Below are 23456 nucleotides of genomic sequence, written 5' to 3' on the forward strand. Positions count from 1 at the left end.
ATCTTTTTCTAAGTTTACACAGCCATATCATTGAGAGAAAAACCTCATGAATTCACAAGAAAAAAAATGATTTCTCAAATATGTAACTTCTTTTTTATCTATTTACATATTTTTCATCGGCATATTATGTCTGTGTCTCCATTTTTCAGATTTCAAATATTGAGCAAATGAAATACAAATCAACTTGTTTCTTATTGGATTTGGATTAAGACGTTTTCTCATATCTACAGTGTGAGTTTCTGCAGCGTGGGTGTGTGTGTGTGTGTGTGTGTGTGTGTGTGTGTGTGTGTGTGTGTGCGTGTGTGTGTGTGCGTATGTGTGCGTATGTGTGTGTATGTGTGTGTGTGTGTGTGTGTCACCTTGTAGAGGCGGTAGTAGTGCACGGTGACGTCATCCAGGTGAGCCGACTCCTTGATGTATTTCAGGTGAGCTTCAGATGCCGTCAGAGCGAACTGGTCTTTGTGCATGTTGGGGATGTGGCGCAGGATGTACTCACGACCTCGCTTTGAAATCACCTGAACAGGAGAGGAAGAGGAACAGAGTCAGGTTTTGATGTTGTTTTAAAGATCTCCTATTTTACTGTTCTTCATCAATATATTACAGGTCTCAGATATATACAAAACGTGTCTCTGAAGTGTTTTGCTCCATTACATGACAAGTCACTTGTTAGACGCTTTTATACAAAGCGACTTACATACTCAATACTGTGGACAATCCCCACAGGAGCAATTTGGGGTGAAGTGTCTCAGGGACACAACGACATGCTGACTGCAGTGGGGTTTGAACCTGTGACCCCCTGGTCCAAACACCAACCCAGTAGTCCACTGCACCACACTTCTCCAAACACCAAACAGATCATTGCAGCATTACCCATAATCCTCTCCGTTTCAGCCCTGTTTCCAAAGTGCTGATTCTCTGTCTGTTACTTTAGATGAAAATAAGGAGCCCCTCCCCACGCCCCTCTGCAGGCCCGGTTCTATGGGGGTGCATAAGGATGCATTGCACCCTCAGTTGAGTTGATATGCACCCTCATTTGAAAAAAGTGAAAAATATTACATATATAATAACAATAATAATAATAATAATAATAATAGTAGTATTAATAATAATAATAATAATAATACTATGCAGCTCATGGTTTCAAAACAGAGATTGGCTGGAATATTCCTGTAAAAAATATGCCATCTTCTGCTATGCATGTAGACATTTCGGTCTTTAAAGGGGAGTGATTTGAAAAAATAAAAATAAATCTGAAAAAAAAAAGTAAATCTGTTTACAGTTCTGTTTCATATGGATGTTGAGATGTATCCATATATCTCTTCATGTTGCTCTCAAAGTGCACCAGATTGATGGTTTTAACTTACACATTTTAAAAAGAAATCTTCCCGGGGGAGCATGCCCCCGGACCCCACTAGAGGAGGTGAGGACCCGCCTAAAGGGTGTTAGGTCCACTCCCCACTAAAAAAAATAGCACTTTACCACTGCACCCTCTCTAATTTCAGATGCACCCTGAGTCATTTTGTTCTGGAACCGGGCCTGCCCCTCTGAGAGATATTTGGTTAGAAAGAACACAATGGTGCTCTAGGAGGAGATTCAGGTGATAAGGTGGGGGGGGGGGGGGTTAAGCCAAAACATCGTTATGACATCATAAAGTGGCCAAAATCTGATCAGCTCATTTTCAGACAGGTTTTTATAGAAATGGATCAGGACAAAAAGAGAGAGAATCTTTTTTCCTGAAACTTTCAGAGTCTCTTTCCACAGAGGGGACACATGTTGATGTAGAAGAGACATGGAGAAGAGGGGACACATGTTGATGTAGAGGAGACATGAAGAAGAGGGGACACATGTTGATGTAGAAGAGACATGAAGAAGAGGGGACACATGTTGATGTAGAAGAGACATGAAGAAGAGGGGACACATGTTGATGTAGAAGAGACATGGAGAAGAGGGGACACATGTTGATGTAGAAGAGACATGAAGAAGAGGGGACACATGTTGATGTAGAAGAGACATGAAGAAGAGGGGACACATGTTGATGTAGAAGAGACAGGAACAAGTGGATTTTGCACAATAGGTGACCTTTAAAATTATTTTTCTGTACGTATGTTGCTACTAGTGGAAGATAACCCTAAACACAAGGTTCAAGTTGTGTCAAGCACATTTAAATAAAGTTAAATGTTATTTTAGGTACAATCTATTTAAGGAATTGTCATCTTTGGGAGAAATAAAAAAACATCTCGCCCAATCCGACAGATTGTATGTGCTTCAAAATAAACGAGATTTGTTTTCAGCCGTTTGCGTGTCTTTGCTTTGCCTTTGTGTGTTAACGTTATTTCATGGAGTGAATATAACTTGTCTTATAAACACTTTGATGTACTTTCATGCCATCACTTACATTAAATACATTAAATTAAAAAAAAGCTTTTAAGGTTCACCACTTTGGAAAGATCAGATTAGACAAAATATTTAAGTCAGGAGCGTCTTCAACGTGTTTTACTTCAAAGTATCGGACAAACACTTGAACCAGGTAGTACAAATGAAAAGATAGCTGCACTACAGTACCAAAGAAAGTGGAGAAAATTCATAAATGTTTTGTTCTTTTGCCGATATATTAAACGCGGTCTTTTCCCCCAAGTACAAATCTAAGCACGTAGTAGAGGAAACGCACGCTGAGTAATGCACGTGTCTTTATAGATTTTGTAAAAAAGCTTTATGAGAAGCTAAATCCGAGTAGCTCATCCTAAAACTATTTCCTGTCCCGATAACGAGGCTGATTACAGGAAGTGGAGAGCAATCAGACGGGCGTGGCGTTCAGGGACACGCCGCTATAATAAACAGTGTGTGTGCCACATTCAGGGACAGAAATAACCGGCCCAGTTCTGGTCAGTGTGATCAATGGAGCTGCTGTGAACGCTCTCAGTGATGCAGCATTTTATTTCTGGTGATTCAGACCTCATTGAGTCTGTTTCACGAGACAAACACTGCAGAGTAACACACACTCACATCAACAGGGTGAACCAGACGTATAGAGTAGTGTGTTTCCCATGTTTTGCACAGCTGGATAATCTTCTAGAGATGACGAGACTTTCTCAAGTTAATTAACTAATGATCTCGGGAACAGGGGCGGTTCTAGGTGGGGGCCAACAAGGGCCAGTGCCCCCGAAACGCTGACCTGAGCCCCCCCCTCCCCCCCTCCAAAAAAAAGTTTATAATATTAGGATTTATTGTCTACAGCGCTGGAGCGATAGCTGGAAATAACTCTGTGTTTTATTCAAATTCCTTTGAGCGGTACGCCGTCACTGGCCAGCTGAAGCGCGCAGGGAAAAAAAACAACACTTGTCATCTCCAACCAGAGGCTGTTAATTCAAGTAAGGCTCAATAAGACTCAAGCCTAGACGTTGAGAGACTAAAAATCAAAGGAACCGCAAGATAGTATTGTTGCTGTAATGTGAAAGAAGAGAACACCTCAGCCTGGCATGCAGAGACCCGGATGTACAGCAGAGATGGAAGTAAATCATTTAGTAAATACAAATCCAGACAGAAAATATGTGAAGTTTTGCAGGTGAAATCAAACGCAGATGCGCATTAAATCCAGATGTGGTAAGGTAGGGAAAGGCGTGTTAAATCCTCCCTTCTTCTGTGTTAAATTAAAAACACACGTTCCTCCTCAGTTTTACTCACCCAGGGGGGGAAGTAGGCCTCCGGTTCAAAGTACTTCCCGAAGTGTTTGTTCCTTTTGAAGTTCCCGAGGTCGGCCTGCAGGGCGAAGGCAGCGAGCAGGAAGTACGCCTCCTCCCTCTGCAGACACTCCGACTGCAGCACCTGCTTCCTCAGGTGCCAGTAGTAATAATACCGGGCAGAACGGTCACTGAGGGGGGAGTGAACGCATCACAGGTTAATAACTGAAGGGTGATGGAGTGGAAGCTCTGAGAGGATGAACCTGAGAAAGAAATATCCAAGTAATCCATTTATGGAGTTAAGTCTGAGCTAAATTGTTTAAATTCCATAACAAATAAAACGAATCGGAAGAAATACTTATTTTTTACAGTTTGAAAATAAGTCAAATTCTGAGAAAAATTAAAAAGAAAATATTCTGAGAACCTTAAAACAATTCTCAGAAAAAAGTAAAAATTCTGAGTAAAAATGTAAAAGAAAACGTTCTGAGAAAAAGCAATAAAAATTCTGAGAAAAAAGTAAAAATTCAAAAGAAAAAATTGTTTCTACCAAAGAAATAAAAAATCGGACAAAAAAGTAAAATTTCTGAGAAAAAAGTAAAAATTCTAGAATAGAAATTTCTGAGAAAAAGTTAAAATTCTGAGTAAAAATTCAATAGAAAACATTCTGATAAAAAGAAATACAAACTCTGAGAAAAAAGTTAAAGTTCTCAGAAAATAAGACAATTCTTGAAGGGAAATTTCTGAGAAAAAGTGAAAATTCTTAGAAAGAAAAAAGGGTGTGAGAAAAAAGTCAAAATTCAGAGAAAGCCAGAAAACAGGGGAGAAAACACTTTAAATCCGACAAAGATAAGGGGTTTATTTTCAGCCTATGAGAGCTTCAGTTTGTCTTCAAAAAGTCCTCTTTACTACCAGCTGTGGTCATTCGGATGTGAGTCTGTACCTGATCAGTCTCCCATTCTCCACGTAATACTGAGCTCTGAAGTGGATTATCATCGGAGGCCCAAACTGGTCGATGCCCTGGAAAACAAACAAGTTAAATATTTATTGTTTATTTCTCCAAAAAGGTAGAATTTAAAGTGGACCTATGTTGGAAAAAATATATTGTAGGGCCGTATCATACAAAACATGTCTGTGAAGTTTTTTTGCTTAAAATACCAAACGGAACCCCCATTGTAGCCATGCCTCTTACTCCTCAAACCCCTCTTTTGCAGCCCTGTTAGATAAACGCGGATTTTGGGTCCTTTGCTTAAAAAAAAGAAAAGAGGAGGCGGAGCTAATGCCTGATCAGAATTCTCCCGGAGATAAAGTTAAATTCTGCTGTGATAAAATGCCATCCTGTTCTAAACCACATCAAGGATTATTTCTGAAACAGTATGGAGCTCAAATGCTTTTTCTCTTGCAGGTTTATCACAAGGTGAGTTCTTTTTTTTATTTCCTGCTTTTTAAACACATGTGCTCTCCAGTACAGGTTAGCTCTGAGTGTTAGCGAGGCTCGCTAATGTAAACAAAAACGAGATTGCGTCCAAAACACGTCAGGCATTGTTTCTGATAGCAACTTTCTGTGGGTCCACCATCCGAAATTACGTCATATCGGCGGCAAATCTGTATCCGCTCGTTGTACCCCCGGTTTTAAAAGATTTGGGTACGGAGGAAAAGAGAAAGGGTTTTATTTTCTGACGCTGCGTGAGTTCCCCGACAAATATTTATGTATAAATGATATCAGAAAGTGCATTTTGCATGATACAGTAGGTCCCGTTTAACATTTATATCAGAAGTTAGGAAACCGTCTCTGCACAGAAGTGATTTAGAAACTGTTTTACTTGTTGCTTTATATATTAAATTACTTCTTTAACAAAAATAGTATGGTCAAAAAAGATAATGCTTATAAGGAGCATTTACATTTCCACCACAAAGAACAGATTATTCAACAAACCCTTACTTCTTTTGTAAAAGCATGTTCAAGGTTTATGACAGATTGATTTGATGATCCCAATTTATTTAAACACTTTTGAAGGATCAGTGGGAACCTTCATATTTTATATTTGATCAGAGTCCTGCTTCCTGCTTCCTGCTTCCTCACCTTGCTGGCCTCCCTCTTCCACTCTTTAGGACAATACTTAGAGAGCTTCTGATCCAGCTCCATGTAGATGTGTTCATTATCTGTGGAAGAGAGGAAGGTTAAACATTGATACTCAGACTGTGTGTGTGTGTGTGTGTGTGTGTGTGTGTGTGTGTGTGTGTGTGTGCGTGCGTGCGTGTGTGTGTGTGTGTGTCTGTGTGTATACAGAGAAACCCTGTGAATGCACCGTGTTTAAAACCTGCAGCCTCCCTATGTGCTTACGCATTCATCTATGTTATAAATATTGTGTTTTAAATAAATCCTGTAAACCCTACGACGTATCTGAACCTGAGGAAACTGAGGTCCGGGGACAGTGGGTGAGACACACAGTGGGTGAGACACACAGTGGGTGAGACATACAGTGGGTGTGTAGTGTTTGCCTGCAGGATTTCACGCTGCTCAGTCAGACACTTGAGGAATGCCCCCCCCCCCTCAGACTTCTGTCTCCTGACCTGACCGTCAGCTGTCTGAACGCCCCCTCAACTTCCTGTCCACATGACCCTCACCCTCACCTCCCCCCAGTCACCATAAACAACTCCAGCCTCTCTGCACAAAGGAAGCAGTCAGTGGAGGCTTCCTGAGAGACGCCATCACAGGTAGGTGCTACATGCTGCGTTCAGGGGAGAAACCTGTGCTAATGCTGCGTTCAGGGGAGAAACATGTGCTACATGCTGCGTTCAGGGGAGAATCCTGTGCTAATGCTGCGTTCAGGGGAGAATCCTGTGCTAATGCTGCGTTCAGGGGAGAATCCTGTGCTACATGCTGCGTTCAGGGGAGAATCCTGTGCTAATGCTGCGTTCAGGGGAGAATCCTGTGCTACATGCTGCGTTCAGGGGAGAATCCTGTGCTACATGCTGCGTTCAGGGGAGAATCCTGTGCTACATGCATGTATCATAGTGCAACTCTATGGAACTTCCCTCCAGCTAACATTAGCTACATTTCCACACAGATTTGTTTCTCATAACGTAGAATTATCAGGATGTGAAATATTAGAAAACTACAATTGTTTAGCCGATGTTTAATAAGTGTAGATAAACGTTAGTAAACATCTGCAGGAACTAAATGTATTTGAGTCTTACTCTGAATGACGCTGAGTCCGAACAGGTGGCAGTCCTTCAGCCTCAGCAGATCACACACCTGCACCAGCAGCTCCTGACACACAGTCTTCACCTGAGGAGAAGGGTTACATTCATTTTCATTACATAAATATATACTTGTAAATATAAGCAAAGATACTCCATAACTAAAGCAATATCTACATTAGTGATGCTTTTAATATTGAACATTTGAACTGAAAGGATTAGATGATTCATGGATAAGTCAATGAGCTATTTCAAAAATGTTTCAAGCTTAAAAAGATTCAACAAACAAGTCGGTCAAATATTCAAAAGATGTCCTGCTCTTCTGTCATATATCATCGTAAATTAACAGTACATAACATTTCCTTTCGTACAATATATAAAGTAGATGAATCCTCACAAGGAAAGTGACTTTACAAGTTTCTACGAGCATTTCTTTGGATAGAATACAAAATGTTTCATCCTCACGTTGACGATGACGTTGAGCGTGTCGTCGTTGGGCAGAAAGACACAGACGCAGCGGCGGTCCTGCATGGTTCTGTTGTTGTGGAAGCTCAGTCTGTTCATCTTCAAGAGGCTCGATCAGGACCGGCCCCCCCCCACTGGGCCCTCTGACCCACGCCTCCACCAGCAGAACCAGAACCAGCAGAACCAGAACCAGATATCAGAGGATCCACTTCTGCAGCCCAGCACACTCAGCAGCTTCAGGGAGGAGCATAGGAACCCGATTTGCAGGAAATCCCTGAGGACGGAGAGGTAACAAAAAAACGTAAAAATTCGACATGGAAACAGTTTAAATAACATAAGCAACTACAGACCTTGAAAACAGACCTTTTGTAAGTGTTTCTAAATGTTAAATGCCTTATTTTCACAAGGTTTGAAGGGAAACCGTTGCATGATTCTATGGGGAGAAACGTCAAATAAAGCAATTAAAACAAAAAGCAAGCATAAAAATACACAAAACACCGGCACTGAAGATGTTCTGCAATCAGATAAATCAGAAAAAAGCTGCATGTTTACATGGAAATTAGAAAAACATTATTTTAAGCTTTTTTATGCTGTATTAATTAATTGAGGACATCTCAGTAAAGATTTAAAGGGGAAGCTTATGCATGATTTATCGGGGGAAAACTTCTAACTTGTTTAGATCTGTCTGCTAAATCAATCAATGTATTACTCATTCAAATGGTATAATTGTTAGTGCTGTAGTCAATGCCTCTTTAATGCTGTATTACTTGGACCCCAATATATGACTAGTCGGTTATTCGATCGTTAGGTATTTGTTTTTAGATTTACGGATTCGATTCTTTTTTAACCGCTTTGGACATCAAACAAGTCTGACACAAGCTAAACCTTTTTAAATAACTATACATCATTAAACAAACAATGATAACATAGAAGAACTGAATCTGAAAACTCACACTTAAGCACATGAATTGCAGCATTTTGCTATGAAGCTACAAAAGCTAAAAAAAACGATGTCTTCAGGAAAACTGCTGAGCACATCTCTCGTAAACACAAATTTAAAATGGAAATCCTCCCAAGGTTTGCCAGCTGAGTGTCTGTAGTGGAGGACGGGTCTAAAGAACATGTTTCCACTGAAGGAGAGCGACAGTGGGAGAAATGAGAGAGGGAGACGGAGGGCAGCGTTCCTGGATCTGTGACATCATGTGAGGGGAATGTCCCGAGGAACATGAACATCTGCAGGGGAACCGTAATGAAGGAAACACGCTGACACAAACACTGATTTATATCGCTTTCTACCGCTGTGTCATGTCTTCTCTTAGACTAGAGGAAATAAAACACATCCAGGAGTTTATTTAACTAACTCTGTCTGTTGGTGTCTGTTTCTCAATTTTTCAGATTTCAATGTTTTTTTTTAATTAACATTTCTTTGTTTGTTTTTTTACATTTGCTTCAAAACATTTTACAAAATATTTCAGTTTTTCGTTAATATTTTTCATATAATTTGTATTTGATTTGATCTTCTCTCACTGTTTCTGTACGCCCCCATACAAACGAAATCAATTGCATGTAAAAAAACGACTTATTATGATTTGTTTATTAATAGATAGAGTGCTGCGTACCGGTACGCCGAACCGGTACTGGACTTGTAAAAACTTTTGGTTCAAGTCCGGTTAAAACCGGAACGTCGGGAACCGGTACTTGGACTCGCAAAAAAACTAGCACTTACGTATATTCTCCTTTTTGTTCTAAACCATCTAAAACCTTCCATTGATCGAGAAATTTGCGCTGAGAGAAGACGAAAAACATTGTGTCGGCTTCTGATATGGCAGCCATTACTGAACTCACGAAGTCTCGCAACTGCTCGCGAGATCTGTTTGACGGAAGCTAGCGATGTGATTGGCTTAGACATAGTGGACAGTCTGACTGTACAGTCACTCACTACAGTGTATACCAGGGGTACTCAAATACAAATCTTAAAGGTCCAATATTTTTTTTTCAATAAGACAAAGGTCCGTTTATTACGGTCATTCAAACTTTTAAACAATTACAACAAGATTCTTAACACGAGGTTGCAAAAACTAAAATAATCTGTATGCAGCAGTTTTCATTGTTATTGTGTCTGTGCTCGATCCCTCAGAGCTGCACAGTTATGAATAAAGGCAACTGCACCCTCTTTCATTCAGCATTCCCAATATTGCTTTATAAATGTCTTGCCCCCTTTTCTGTCGACTGAGGTTCGTCAGGCCCAACACATCTTCAACAAACTCCCCCTTTGCCTCATCATAAAAACTCACAAACACCAGCAACTGAGCATTGTCAGTGGTGTCAGTGGACTCATCCACCGCTAAGGAAATGCACTATGCATTTTGTATTCCATCACAAAGCTGATTCATCAAATCACCAGCCAGTATGTTCTTCTGGTTGCTGTGGAATCTGAGATGGGGATTTGCTTGATTTGACCTGTTATTTCCTCTTTTAGTTTGCCTTCAAACATGGTCTCTCCATCACTTCAGTCATGCATTCTTTTATACTTCAGTTATTATCCAGTGGAAAGCCCTTACCTACTGGCCTAGTTCAATCAAAGTGGTTACTTTCTTTTTGTTGGGCAGTGTAGTTTTACACACCGTCTTATTTGACTTTCTCAGGACTTAAAACTGTTTTTTGGGGGAAGACCCCCACAAAGAAAAACATATATTTACACACGTAAGGTCATCCTCTTAACAGTTTGGTATGCTCATCCGTGAGCAGAGCATCAAGTTGACATGTCTATTAGCTGAATGCGGCGATTACCATCTTGTTCAGCAAAACGCCTCACAAACGTATTAAGATCAACAGCTTTAGTGCGTTTTGATTCAATGATGAGTACAGCCAACCTGACAGTCTCTTCTCTGTCATTGTAGACCGCAAATACCTAATTCCTTCAGTACTTGGGTCCGAATGCTTCTCGTTTTGCGCCGTACCGTTCAAATGAAATCGCCGCCAATCATATTTCCACGCTCGCGCCAGTTCCGGGGGAGGGGTTACAAGGCGTGCGTCTTGTGCTGCATTCACTTGTACTCGGACATTAGAGACTTTCTCTCATAAATGTCCGATGAGCCACAACTTTTCTTTCAAAACAAAGCTGCCCACTGGGGTGGCAGCTGGGGTGGCAAGGCCTATTTTGAGGGTAGCAGTTGCCCCCCCATGCCACCCCAGTAGGTGAAACTAGACTACTAGCTACAGTACAGATGCATGCAACTAGATGAGCTGTTAACTCTCGCTCTGACTTTTTCTTTTTTTAAACACACGCATCTTTCCCACCCGCATTCCGCGAAGACCCGCCCTACTGTGCCTCTGATTCGCAGACTGTTGGTGGGGGAAAAAAACGCTGACAGGATGCTGAATGTGATTGAACCAATGCGTTGACAGACACACACAGACAGTGGAACAGTCGGACATGCAGAGCGCTGTTTGTAGTGGACATAGCGGAACATTTTGACTCGTTGCGTTGTGGCGATGTCTCGCAGATAACACAAATGAAAAGTATAATTTGCTCAGAGTCCAGAGACAGTTGTGGTTCGGTCCGGATCCGGACCGGAGTCCGGACTTTGAGGATGCCTGGTGTATACTGTATAGTAGGTGTGTAACAGTATAATGCGTATAGTCTACTCTACACTCTACCTTTCAGCAAAGTTTTAGGGATTTAGTCTCAGTCAGCTCAGGGACTGTTTGGTTACTTTAGTTTGGTAAATGAAATAAATGTTTGAACTTTGTAGTAGTTCACTGTAGTTGCTGTCATAAGTCATTTGTAGAATAAGTGGCAAAAAGTGTTTTTTTTACATTTATACTTTGTAGAGAAATGTAGACACAAGTTAGAAGGGAGCACAATAAACCTGACGAGTTTGAATTTGAGTTGATTATGAGTTTATTTTCAATTGATAATTAGCTCACAATAAGTTCACTTTAGTAACTCACATAACTTGACACAAGCCATGGGTTCAGGTTCGGACTTATACGGCCCGCGGGACTATTTGGTACGGCCCTCGATGTAATTTATAAACACACGCAAAAAATAAAAAAATGAAAGAAATCTAGACCGCAAACAAATTAAACAAGTGAGTGCCTGTTTTTCCTGGCCAAGGTCAGGGTCCTTGAACACAACATGAGCCTAACATGTCATCACGTGGTATATGTCTCGTCTGACAGAGGTGCAGTTCTGACTCAGCTTTTTCTTTGCACAGCATGAAAGAAAGGCCAAATGAATGGGCTGGGATTTTAGTTTTTTTAATCAGTGGTCAATAATTTGTACGGTCCTCGGAGGATGTTGTAAAAATTGAAATGGCCCTTGAGAGGAAAAAGGTTCCCCACCCCTGGTCTATACGATAGAGAACTGTAGCGGATACAACCTGTTTCCGTGTGGACGGGGCCTTAATCTAGACAGCTCCACATTTTGTTTCCTGGCATCGTTTTTGTCAATTCTTTCAGTTCTGTTGACAGAACTGAAAGAATTATTTCCCTGTCTGCTGGAAACTGACTGCAGCTCTGTGTTTGGGAAATGCAAGTATGTCAAATGTCCCTGAGCTCATCTGATATCATTTAAGCACCTATAATACTGCACAGCTGCACCACAGTTTATTCAGATATAATGTGCATACTTTTCACAGTAAATCATCATATTTTATTAATTTTTTTAAATACTTTTTCACACATTTCTGCACAATACTTTAAAACTGCACAGCTCTCCTGACTTTAATTCAGATATACTGTAATTATTCACAGTAATTTAATACTTTTATTTTAAGTTTTTTAATGTGCATTTAATATATCTTGCTCACATTTTTCTTATTTTATCATCTTTCTTGAATTGTTTTCCTCAATATTCCTTTATGTATTTTAACCTATCATGCTGTGTTTATGTTTGAACCGAAACCAAAGGAAATTCCTTGTGTATTTAAAAAACTACTAGTAATATACTGGATTCCTATTCAGAGATTTCTCATTTTATTCTCTCTTTTGCAATGCTTTTATTTTGAAAAGAAAGCCTACGTTTTTTACTGCAGAAAAAAAAAATGTTACAGGAATGTTTGTGAGAAAATGTAAGTCTTTTCTACACCTGAGCCCAAGACAGAGGTGTGAAATATCCTCACCTCTGCCTCTGTTATATGAAACTATGTGTTGTTACCTTGTTATCTACCACATATACCACACACACACACGCGCACACGCACACGCACACGCAAACAGTGAGAGCCTGAGGCGGTGTGAAAGGTCTCAGGTGAAACAAAAGGATTTCACAGACCCATCAGTCAGGATTGTTTCCTGTTGACAGACCCTCTGCTTAATGCCTTGTTGTCATTAAATACAGATCACGTTACACAAAGAGAAACTATTAGCATTTCAAAAGAGTCAGTGACACATTTTAGATCAGATAACAAAGCAGGAAACCCTTGTTTAACAGGGCTCAAAACACTCAAGCAATGCGCATGAAACCACAGCTACACACATCCAGATAAAAGGACAATAAACTACGATAAGGGCTAAATATTACTGTTATTATTTTGTTAATTCTACCCATTATCTCATAGATTAATCATATAACATTTTATAAAAAGGAAGACAAATCATGAATGAGCAACTGATTTGATCCTCTGTTTTTTAAATAGAAAAATCCACATTTTATTGCTTAATTGCATACAAAAATACAATCTGTCAAAATGTAATTAAGAATGCATGGAAATGCCAAATTACATTCTGGTATTTAAGGCTCCAGACTTCTGTTTTCACCAGTGTACATTGTAAGAAATATGTGGCGGTGTTTCGCAAGGTCTTAACCTGTTAAGCCCTGAGCCTGTTTTACAGGCATCAGGCTCAAAAATGACATTCCCAGAACAAATGACTATAACTTCACTTCTAAAAGGGGTAAATTAATCATCTTTTACTCAAAGCAATGATACACCTGTGAGTTGGATGTAGAAAAATCAGAATCAATATAGATTTTTTTTATTTTAAAGTAAATTCCGATTGAACATAGTAAAAAAAAAGTAAATTAGTGTCCCTCCAAAAAACAAACATTACTTATAGTGAAAACCAGGGGCGGACTGGCCATCTGTAGAATCTGGAGAACCACAGAACGGCCAGTCGTCAAGGGCCGTTGACGGCCGGCCGGCCCTTTAAAAAAAAAAGATCTTTAACTTCATCATTTAAGTTGCACTGACGGCCGACAGAGGGCGACAGCGGCCACTGATGCAGTTGTGTAGTTCTTATCTGTCAAATAATCACACACGAAGAAGAAAAAAGAGAAGGGATTAGACGCCGCGGCAGACAGCGAGAATGAAAATACATGGATACAAATCAAAGAAAACTAAAAGAGAAAGGTGGGGCCGAGAAGGCAAGAGCAAAAAAGGTGAAGTCACTCACAGGTGAAGCATATACATGTCGCAAATTGACAGACCTTGTTGGCAGCAGCGCTGCTACAAGCACTATCATCAGCAGCTTAGAACAAGTGCAAGATGATGAAGAGGATGATGAGGGCGCGAGTTCAGATATACAGCCAGCCTCCTGAGCTGGCACATACAAGTGCAGGGCAAGAGCAAGAGGTGGGTGAGAATTATCCCTTGAACTCAGTGGGGTTTTCTCCTGGAGGCCAAGGGAAGCCAGGCTTCCCCTGTTTTTTTGGATTGTAGTTATAATAGTAATAAATCAATAAAAACACTTTGTTCGTTTAGTTTCGGTAATTTTTCTGTGCTGTGTGTTGCTGCAGGCCCATCTCTCCCCCATTCTCATTGAATATTTTACAAAGAGTGAAACAGCGCCCCTCTAGACGTTATGGTGAAACAGTAGATTGCACTCTCTGTTGCGAGAGGAGGCCAGCCGAAATTGGCTTCCCTTGGTGAAAAAAATGGAGTGATTGACCAATCAGATGAGGCTCACGTCATGCCTCACAATCCAATCAAATCGCATCAACTTCAGTTCGTACTGTAAGTCATCACCGCCCTTAGAAAGTAGCAAGCAACTGAAGAAAGTGCAATTATGGAGGGTGGAGATTTGGAGTATTTCATCAAAAACTATTTTACTAAACTTTCGCTACAGGCAGCAGAAACTAAAAATGAAATCTGATGACAGGCCAATGCCCAAACTGGAGTTGTGTACAGAGAGGAAAAAACGAGCGAATCGGACGTAAAACGTACTTAAATAATAAACAGCAGATTTCTAACATTTGACATTTCATGTGGCCGAACAGGGTCAGTTTCCAGGGCTGAATTTTAGACCCAGTCCGCCCATGGTGAAAACCACCCTTGAATGATGGGATAGTAGACTAAAAGCTTTAGGAATCCAAACTATAACATATAATAAGTACCCTGTATCAAGATTGATGCAAAACAAGTGACCCTTTTAGAGAGGTTTAGAAAAAAAAAAACTTCTGGGGTCATTTGGGTGGATTTGCCATATCTCTGGAACCCACTGGTCGATTTTGATGATTGACACCTCTTTTGAACCATTAGAGCCAATAGAATCGAGAGGGAGGTTCCTAAATCCACCTACACATTACCATTGAGGAATGAGAGTGATGCGCACGCAGCTTGCCCAAACCGAAAGCTATGTTACGATCTCTGAAAACTGAAAAGTATAGGTTATAGCCATAAATATGATGACGGATTATCAGTAATCACGGCCCGTCCACACTACAGCTTCAAAAAAAGCTTGGAGCTGGGCGTGTCTGAAGCTTGGGGATTTCATTCGAGCACCGCGACCAACAACCAATCACATGAATCTCCTGCCCCCGACATACATAGCAATAGCAATGTTAAAACAAAGTAAACTGGATACAAACTCCCCAAACAGGCGAAAACCTACCAGTTTCACCCACTGTCTCTGCCACCTCCCTCCATGACTGGTTCTTCCGGTTTGTATCCCGGTAGGTGAAGAGGGTCTGGTCATACAAAACCGGGTGATTTGCTACGGCGATAATTAGTTTCTCCTTCATCTTTTTTTGAAATATAGAAATGAACAGCGGGATATCTCTCCCAGCTTAGACGCGGTTTGATTGGCTAGGGCTTGAGCTGTCAGATTTTCAGAAACGGGATTTGATTGGCTGGCGCTGGCCACTCCGGCCACTATGCTACCCACAATTCAGTTCGGTGAAAAGCGAGGCAACGTGACGTCACCCCATTCAAAGTGAATGGGCAGACGCGTTGGAAACCGATTTTGAAGCTGTCGAAGCTGTAGTGTGGACGGGCCGTCATTTAAAAGTGACACAGACACATTGGATTAACCTTCAGCAGCGTTTTTATCGTTTTAATGCCATTGAACACAACTTTTGATCAGAAAAACAGCAAAGGTAAGACATATATGCTGTTTTGGCTCCGTAAAGCTACGTGGTGTGTTGTCTGGGTTTGCCTTCGCTGCCCTGAGTTCTGGCCGCACAGTGATGATACTTATACTTATGCTTTAATCTGATATCTTGCTTGTGCAGATCCGGTAAGTAATAAAGTATTTCTACAGTGAGTTCTGTGCTAAGTGCGTTAGCATTTTATCGCTCAGGGCTAATTCAGAGGCTCGGCGTTAGACTTGTGTTATGTTTCAGTAAAAATAAATCATATTGTCAGTTAGCTGAGTTTCTTCCCGTTAAGTGGGTATGACACATTAATAGGTTGTTAAATGTTCAGAAGCCCTGAGACACAGTTTCGTGAAAACAGTTTCAGTTTCGTTAAACCCGGCAGCCCCCACGGGTTTAACAGGTTAAGAAAGTCTTGTATTTTCTAGACCTAAAAAGATATTAGCTTTACTGTCATAAACACGTCTTAAAAAGTTAAAGTATACATATTTAAGATGCTGGGGTCAGAGCATTTACATTTTTTCTGATTTATTATTGGTAAAAATAGTTGAAAACATATTACTGCTCTAAATATTCAAAGTGTGAGTCCTACAGTGTTTGTGTTGCCTTTATAACTTGGGACAATAGAGATAAAAGTGTCTTTAATCCAGAAAATTGTTAGTAGAATTTGATAAACAGCAGCTTTAACAGCAGGTTTGATGCTGGGTGTAAATATCCTTCAATACTCTACAGTGGACGTATAACAGTGTAGCAGCAGACAGAGAGCATTGTGGGTCGGCAGCCATAATAAATACACGGCAGATGTCCAGCATCATTTCTCATTACTGCTGCTCAGAGTGTGTGTGTTTGTTTGTGCGTGTGTGCGTGTGTGCGTGTGTGTGTGTGTGTGTGTGTGTGTGTGTGTGTGTGTGTGTGTGTGTGTGTGTGTGTGTGTGTGTGTGTGTGTGTGTGTGTGTGTGTGTGTGTGTGTGTGTGTGTGTGTTTGAGTGAATGGTGACTGCACTAAACACCACTGCACTGCACACACTAATAACTATCATCCGAAATGTAAAACATTTCCGAATATATGTGATGATGATATTTCCCAAAAAATGAAAAATTGCAGAAAAATATATAGAATGATATACAAAAAAAGTGAAAATAAAATAATAATAATTGATTTATGAAGTGTTTAACAAATGTAAAAATTATGCAAAACATTTCAGAAAAAAAAATAGCTTTTGAATAACAAAATTATAAAATTACAGAACAATAGTGAAAACTGGCTGAATTAACGTGAAAAAACATGCAACAAAAAAAAAAGGGTTAAGAAAGATATTTGCGGAATGTTTGCAATTTGGGAAAATAAATTGGAAAATTGTAAGGAAAATCAATGTGAAATCACCCCATAAAAGATGTCACAAAAGGAAGTAAAAGAGGTTTAAATAGCTTCAACTTAACCAAAATAGGAGGTTGCTTCACAAATCTGCTGTTTGATAGCTTGGACTATCATGAAGGGATATAGTAGTTTCAAAGCAGATTTGCACAGCTGATTTAGACAGCTTAGTTTGGACATTGTCTCAGAATATCAAAAACACAACAAAGCATTTCAAGAACTTGGTGTTGTTTGCCAGTGTTTGAAACTCAGTGTAAAAGCGGAAACATGCCCTCATGCCGGTTCGTCTCTGAAGGAAAGTTAATGGTGCTTGAAGTGTCTCTGTTAAACTCCTATCATATTACATTTCCAGACAGAAATATGATTCCTGACATCCTACTTACTTCATCACATTACTGCATGCTAAAGGAGAAAGCTGATGCCTGTGTGTGTGTCGCTCAGAAACCCAGACATAACGGAGTGTATTATTACTGAAGCTCATTGTGTCACGTCTGCAGACATGAGGCGTCACCACAGAGACGTCCAGAGTGATCTCAGGGTAATGAAGTCACTGCTGAGTCTGTCTACAGCGAGGAGCATCTAACTGTAATTATGTATAAAAACATTTAAACAAATTCCTCTTTTGTAAAAACGTACTTGGCAATAAAAATAATTACAAGTCCTATTTCTTTTTTTTTACGTATGTTTTCGTAAAAACATTTCATACAAATATTTTTCAATATTATAATTTTTTTCTTCAATATTTGTCCTATTTTGTGGGGTCTAATCTAATGGATAGTGAGGTGGGCTGATGATCGGAAGGTTGCGAGTTCAAATCCCGCCTGGAACACCACTACAAGTGTGCCCTTGAGTAATGTCCCTGTAATTGGTCATCGTAAGTCGCTTTGGAATAAGGTGTCTGCTAAATGCCTAAATTGTAAATTATATTTTTGGGAGAATAAACCCCACAGATCCTCAACTCTGGTGTGTCTCACTCATAACAACGCAACACAGAGCAACAAGAACGTTGTAGTAGCCATGAACTCGCATGTATTTTCTTATTTGAGGGGGGGTGGATGCGTGGGCCACCCGAATAGGTTAAGGGGCCAAATTCTGAGGGAAACACTGCGTCACCCATAGGTTTCTGCAGAGTTGCTGAGAAGCCCTTAGTAGGCGGAGTCGGCCGCTGCCGTCTCGACAGTGAAGTCAGAGTCTAACTCCCGCCTGATCCAAATGAGAGCAAAGAGGCGGAGCCGAGGTGGCATAAGATAAGTCGATATTTAAATGAAGAATACTCCACCAGGCACCGACACAACAAACACGTCCGAGTTCAAGTTGTGTTCCCCGGATCAGCCTCGCAGCTGAGCCCCTGTAGCTAACAGAGCTAACGGAGCTAGCAGAGGGACAGAAAGCTAGAAGCAGCAGTCACCGCAGAGAGACCTGTCCATCAAAGTGACCACGCCCTAATTTATGCAAACACTTTAAGACCTAATATAACTAAAAGGGGTGCGTTATAAAGAAATGCACTCCCCAATCAATTGTCATGAAGTTGGAATCTAACTATATCCAGAATCATTTTTATTTCATCCAGGGGTAGAAACGTGTTTATTTCTGCTGTAAAGTTGGGCATTTTAACATGGGGGTCTATGGACATTGCTCCTTTCTGCAGCCATCCCCTATCGGCCAATAGATGAACTGCAGTTTGTGGCACTCCCTTAGGGGCTTCCCGGCTCTGCCCCAGAGTTTGCCGCTTGCTAAAAATACAGTATTTTCTATATATTTGTATTTTATTCATTTATTTAAAAACATTTTTTATATTTCTTTCCTGTTATTTTTTCTCTTCTTTTAGACTTTATATTATTACAATACCTTTATTCAAATGTACATTTGTGAAAATAGAGACAAATAACACAAATTATCTAAAATATAAATATATATTTATTATTATTTCAATTTGCAAGTAACATTGGTAATACATTTAAAACATATATTTTAAAATTTGTATTTGTTATATGTGAAAAAAGTGACTTGGAAATAAACCAAATATTCCACTTATTCAGATTTTTATTTTTTAAGACAATATGTTCACATTTCTGCACAATACTACAGCTTTAAAACTGCACAGCTATTCTGCTTTTAATTCAATTAAACTCTACACATTTTTTCAAAGCAATTTAATTAATTTGTTATACTTTTCAATGTATTTTCAATTCTTGTTCACATTATTTATTCTATATATTTTTTTGTTACATTTCTTTTTCTTATACTGTGTTTAGTTTTACACCAAAAGACCAAAGCACATTTCTTTAAATAAATGTGTCTCAATGTAGTATTTATTTTGCAATGCCTTTATTTTTTAAAGGAATGCCTACATTCTCACTGCAAATAACAAAATGTGACAGAAATATAAAACAATATTGGCAAACTTCATGTATGTAAGAACATGTAACTTTTATTCTGCAACTGAGGCCAATATTCTTAATGTTGGCCTCGATGTACAGCAGCACAAAGAGCTTCCTCCTGCCTTTTCAGAATCCTGTCAACGTGGCAGACGTCAGAGTGAATCCCAGAGAGAAGCCTCTGTCACACACACAGCGGCACGAGGTGGAAAAACGTCCTCCAGCTCTGCGGAGTGAGAGGAGCTTCAGGTACAGAGTGTGTGTCAGAGGGAGGAAACAGAGAGCTTACGCATGAAAAAAAAAAAAGTGCTGCAGTCAGGAGAATTCCTCCCGAACATCTGCTCCTCATTACAACAATGGCCGCCTTTGATTCCCGATGCCCACAGCCAGCAGTCTCCATGTGCTCACTATCACACACGGAGAGAGAAAAACTAAAACTGTAAGTTAAAAATGTGTGAAAAAATTCAGATAATGTCAAAAAAATAATAAAGATTGTATTAAAAAAAGAAAAATGTTGTTTCTGAAACACTGTTGGAAAAAAATGTGGGAAATATCCCCAAAATATATAAAAAATGTGTAAAAATACTCAAACATTTTAAACAAAGTAGGACTCTTTAGCTGCGACTCTGCAAACTAACAAAGATGTACCTTACTTATGCCACACACAGCCTTACAAATCCAAAAAATAATAATTTAAAATGTGTTTTTAACTAAAAAGCGGAAAGAGATGTGGGTAAAAATGCGGATGTAACCCTTTCATCCAGAGAATAACAAACTAGAAGTGAGAGAATGAAAACTCACGCAGGAGCTGAAAGACTTTACAATGGGCGTTGAGGGTTTGCAGCTAAAATACAAAACATTCTGGTTTTATTGGTTTGGGAGGAAGTCTGCGACACAAAGTGCAGAAATATTTAGAGAGCTCTCTTTCAAAGGGCAGCACTTTATAAATAGAGCCAACCACCAGATCCAAATGTTTTATACCCTCGGTGAGTTCACTGCAACAGACGTGTTTACTCAGCTTATGAGAAATATTACTGCGCGGTGCGTTCACTGTGTCCATGTTTAACCTGCTGGTACTCCGAAGCTGAAAATAAACAGGAAAAACATGGAAGACCGCACAAACCCAAAACATCCTCTGAAAATCTATTTTAGATTCTGTTTGGCTGGTCGGGAAGTGGTTGTCGTTTTGTATCGCAAACAACTTATTTATTGAAATATTCTCGTGATAATAAATATAATGAGAATGCTATGACTCTGTAAATACATTTAAAAAACATGTGAAAGAAAATATACAAAATAATGAATTAAAGATATCCCAAAAAAATGGGAAATGTCAGAAAACGTAATAATAGCCTAAAAACAATTCAGAATAATTTTTCTTTTATATTTTCCGGCAAACATGCTCATATGGAACTAGTTTCCGGTAAAAAAAAACAATGTTTTAAAGATATCCCCAAGAAAATGAATGAAAAAAAATCAGGAAAATATGGGGAAAATATAAAAAAATATTCAGGATAATTAAAAATATATATATTAAAGGGGACCTATCATGCACAATGCACTTTTTGATGTCTTTTATACATAAATATGTGTCCCCGCCCCGGTGTGTCCGGGAACTCACGCAGCGTCAAAAAATAAAACCCTTTCTCTTTTCCTCCATACCCAAATCTTTTAAAAACGGGGATACAGATTTGCTGCCGATATGACGTAATTTCAGATGGTGTATCCACAGAGAGTTGCTATCAGAAACAATGCCTGACGTGTTTTGGACGTAATCTCGTCTTTGTTTACATTAGCAAGCCTCGCTAACACTCAGAGCTAACCTGTACTGGAGAGCACATGTGTTTAAATAGCAGGAAATAAAAAAAGAACTCACCTTTTGATAAACCTGCAAGAGAAAAAGCATTTGAGCTCCATACTGTTTCAGAAATAATCCTTGATGTGGTTTAGAACAGGATGGCGTTTTATCAGAGCAGAATTTAACTTTATCTCCGGTAGAATTCTGATCAGGCATTAGCTTAACTATTTTTATTTTTTCAAGCTAAGGACCCAAGATCCACGTTCCCCTAACAGGGCTGGAATAGAGGGGTATGATGGATTTCTAAAATGCATGATCTGTTTGTATTTTGAGCAAAACAAATCATAGACATGTTTTTATATATTTGTATATATCTGAGACCCATAATATATGCCTTAAAATAGCATGATAGGTGCACTTTAACATTTTAAACATATTATTTATTCTATGACTGCCACAATAGATACTTGAATATTTTATATATATTATTATATATATATAATTATCTGCACGTCCTCCTTCATCAAATGTCAGACTCATTACCCGCTGAAGGTCAGGCTGCACAGCATGCTCTGTTATTCTGCATTCTGTTATATAATCACATCGAGATGCTGGGTGGCCTCAGGCTGAACCACCATCACAGTAATATTCACTCTGCATTATCTGAAGCCACTGGAGAGGAACTCTAAACACTCCTCACATCATTTGTCCAGGAATTACTCCGGATTAAGAAGCTGGAGTGCCGCCCTGCTTGATGGACCGGTCAGGTTTCATTACGGAAGACACAGACAAAGTCTTCACAATAACAGGAAGGAAATACTCAGCTGCTAGAGCTCACTTTGTATAACCCTTAAATGATTTCTATTTCCTGGGTGATACAGTCATTTGACAGGTTTCCATGCGCAAAATGGGTTTAATAACATTGTATTTACGATGTTACATGGGTGTAATATGAGCCTAATAACAGTCTTATATGGGTGTAACAACAGTGTGACATCGGTATAATAATGGTGTAATAACAGTGTTTTTAGGATGGAGTCATAGCAGCGGTGCTAAGGCAATTTGTTAGTGTGCGTTTCTATGTGTCTGCCAGCACAAGAAAGGCTCTTGAGGCCTAGTACATACAGTGGCAATGTCTCAAGATTTAGCAAAATACACCTTTATTGAACATACAGTAACGCAAATACTGCGCCGCCGCTATTTGTATATAGGGGAAACACTGAATAAGGCTTTAAAAGGGGTGTATTAAAGTGTAATATGGCTGCGATAACAGTGTTATATGGGGATAATGTAGAAAATAGCAATCAATTCATTTCCGCGTATACTTGTATGTATTGAGACACTAAAAACCTCCTGAACCATCATCCCTGAAGGAATGCTAAGCAGGAGAAGCTGAAGACTTCATCTCCCATGATGCAACGCTCCACAATCACTACACCAAACGCTTAATAATAAAAGTTGTTTGGATTGAGACACTTGGGAAATTTGTTTAATATTTTAAACGCAATGGAAGAAGAACGGCTGATTTGTGAAGTAATTACTAATATTTTTTTTGTTTTATAATATGTTTTCTTTATTGAAGTGTCACAGTTAAGGAAGGCTTTGCTCAGTAGCGCTACGTTTTCTTATGAACTGTTTTTTACTCTAGTTTACATTTTTGCTACCAGAAAACATTTGTTTTGGTCACCAAGAATGCAGTTAGTGCTTAAAATAATACCGTCTGTTTTCAGTCTGTGAACTTTTTACTACGAAAATCAATGTTTTACCTCTGTGATTCACCAAAGTATGTTTTTTCTGTGAACTAACTTTTACCTAACTTTGTTGGTCTTCATTTTTTTCACATAAAACCCAATAATATGTAAGAAAGACCCGCTGAAAATGTTTCAAACAGGTAACCCAGACTTAAAGCAGCGGAGGTGAAAACTCGGTGCAGGACAACTTAAAGCTCAGGTTACCTTTTTATGGAAAAATGATTCCAACATTCATAACATCTGGCCTCCATGTGACTCTCACACACACGCACGCACACACACCGTCAGACACGTTGCAGCATGTAATCTCAGCAGCACCGCAGAGCACCACCCGCCCATTACATGCTGCAAATAGAGCTCTGTGTTGCAGAGAGGACAAACAATGAGCTGCAATTACAGACAAACCCTGAGAGGACCTGATCCACCTCCTGTGGAAGAAACTGTTTACTATGTCACACCTGAGGAGTCACGAGAAGGAGACGTGGAAGGGATAAGAC

At 39.6% G+C, this 23456-nt stretch overlaps 1 protein-coding gene across 1 annotated transcript in view; it reads right to left on the minus strand.

The window, feature by feature from the left end:
* The window catches only part of frmd6 (FERM domain containing 6), a 42042-nt gene that overhangs the window by 12494 nt on the left and 6092 nt on the right, over positions 1-23456 (minus strand). The window contains exons 2-7 of the mRNA XM_079694203.1: positions 7344-7617; positions 6876-6966; positions 5758-5837; positions 4618-4694; positions 3682-3868; positions 360-515 (exon numbers count right to left, since the gene is read on the minus strand). Coding sequence (XP_079550329.1) covers positions 360-515; positions 3682-3868; positions 4618-4694; positions 5758-5837; positions 6876-6966; positions 7344-7442 — 690 coding nt within the window. The 5' untranslated portion in view covers positions 7443-7617. The remainder of the gene's footprint in view (positions 1-359; positions 516-3681; positions 3869-4617; positions 4695-5757; positions 5838-6875; positions 6967-7343; positions 7618-23456) is intronic.

The sequence above is a fragment of the Notothenia rossii genome (assembly GCF_949606895.1).
Source record: "Notothenia rossii genome assembly, chromosome: 7".
Lineage (NCBI taxonomy): Eukaryota > Metazoa > Chordata > Actinopteri > Perciformes > Nototheniidae > Notothenia > Notothenia rossii.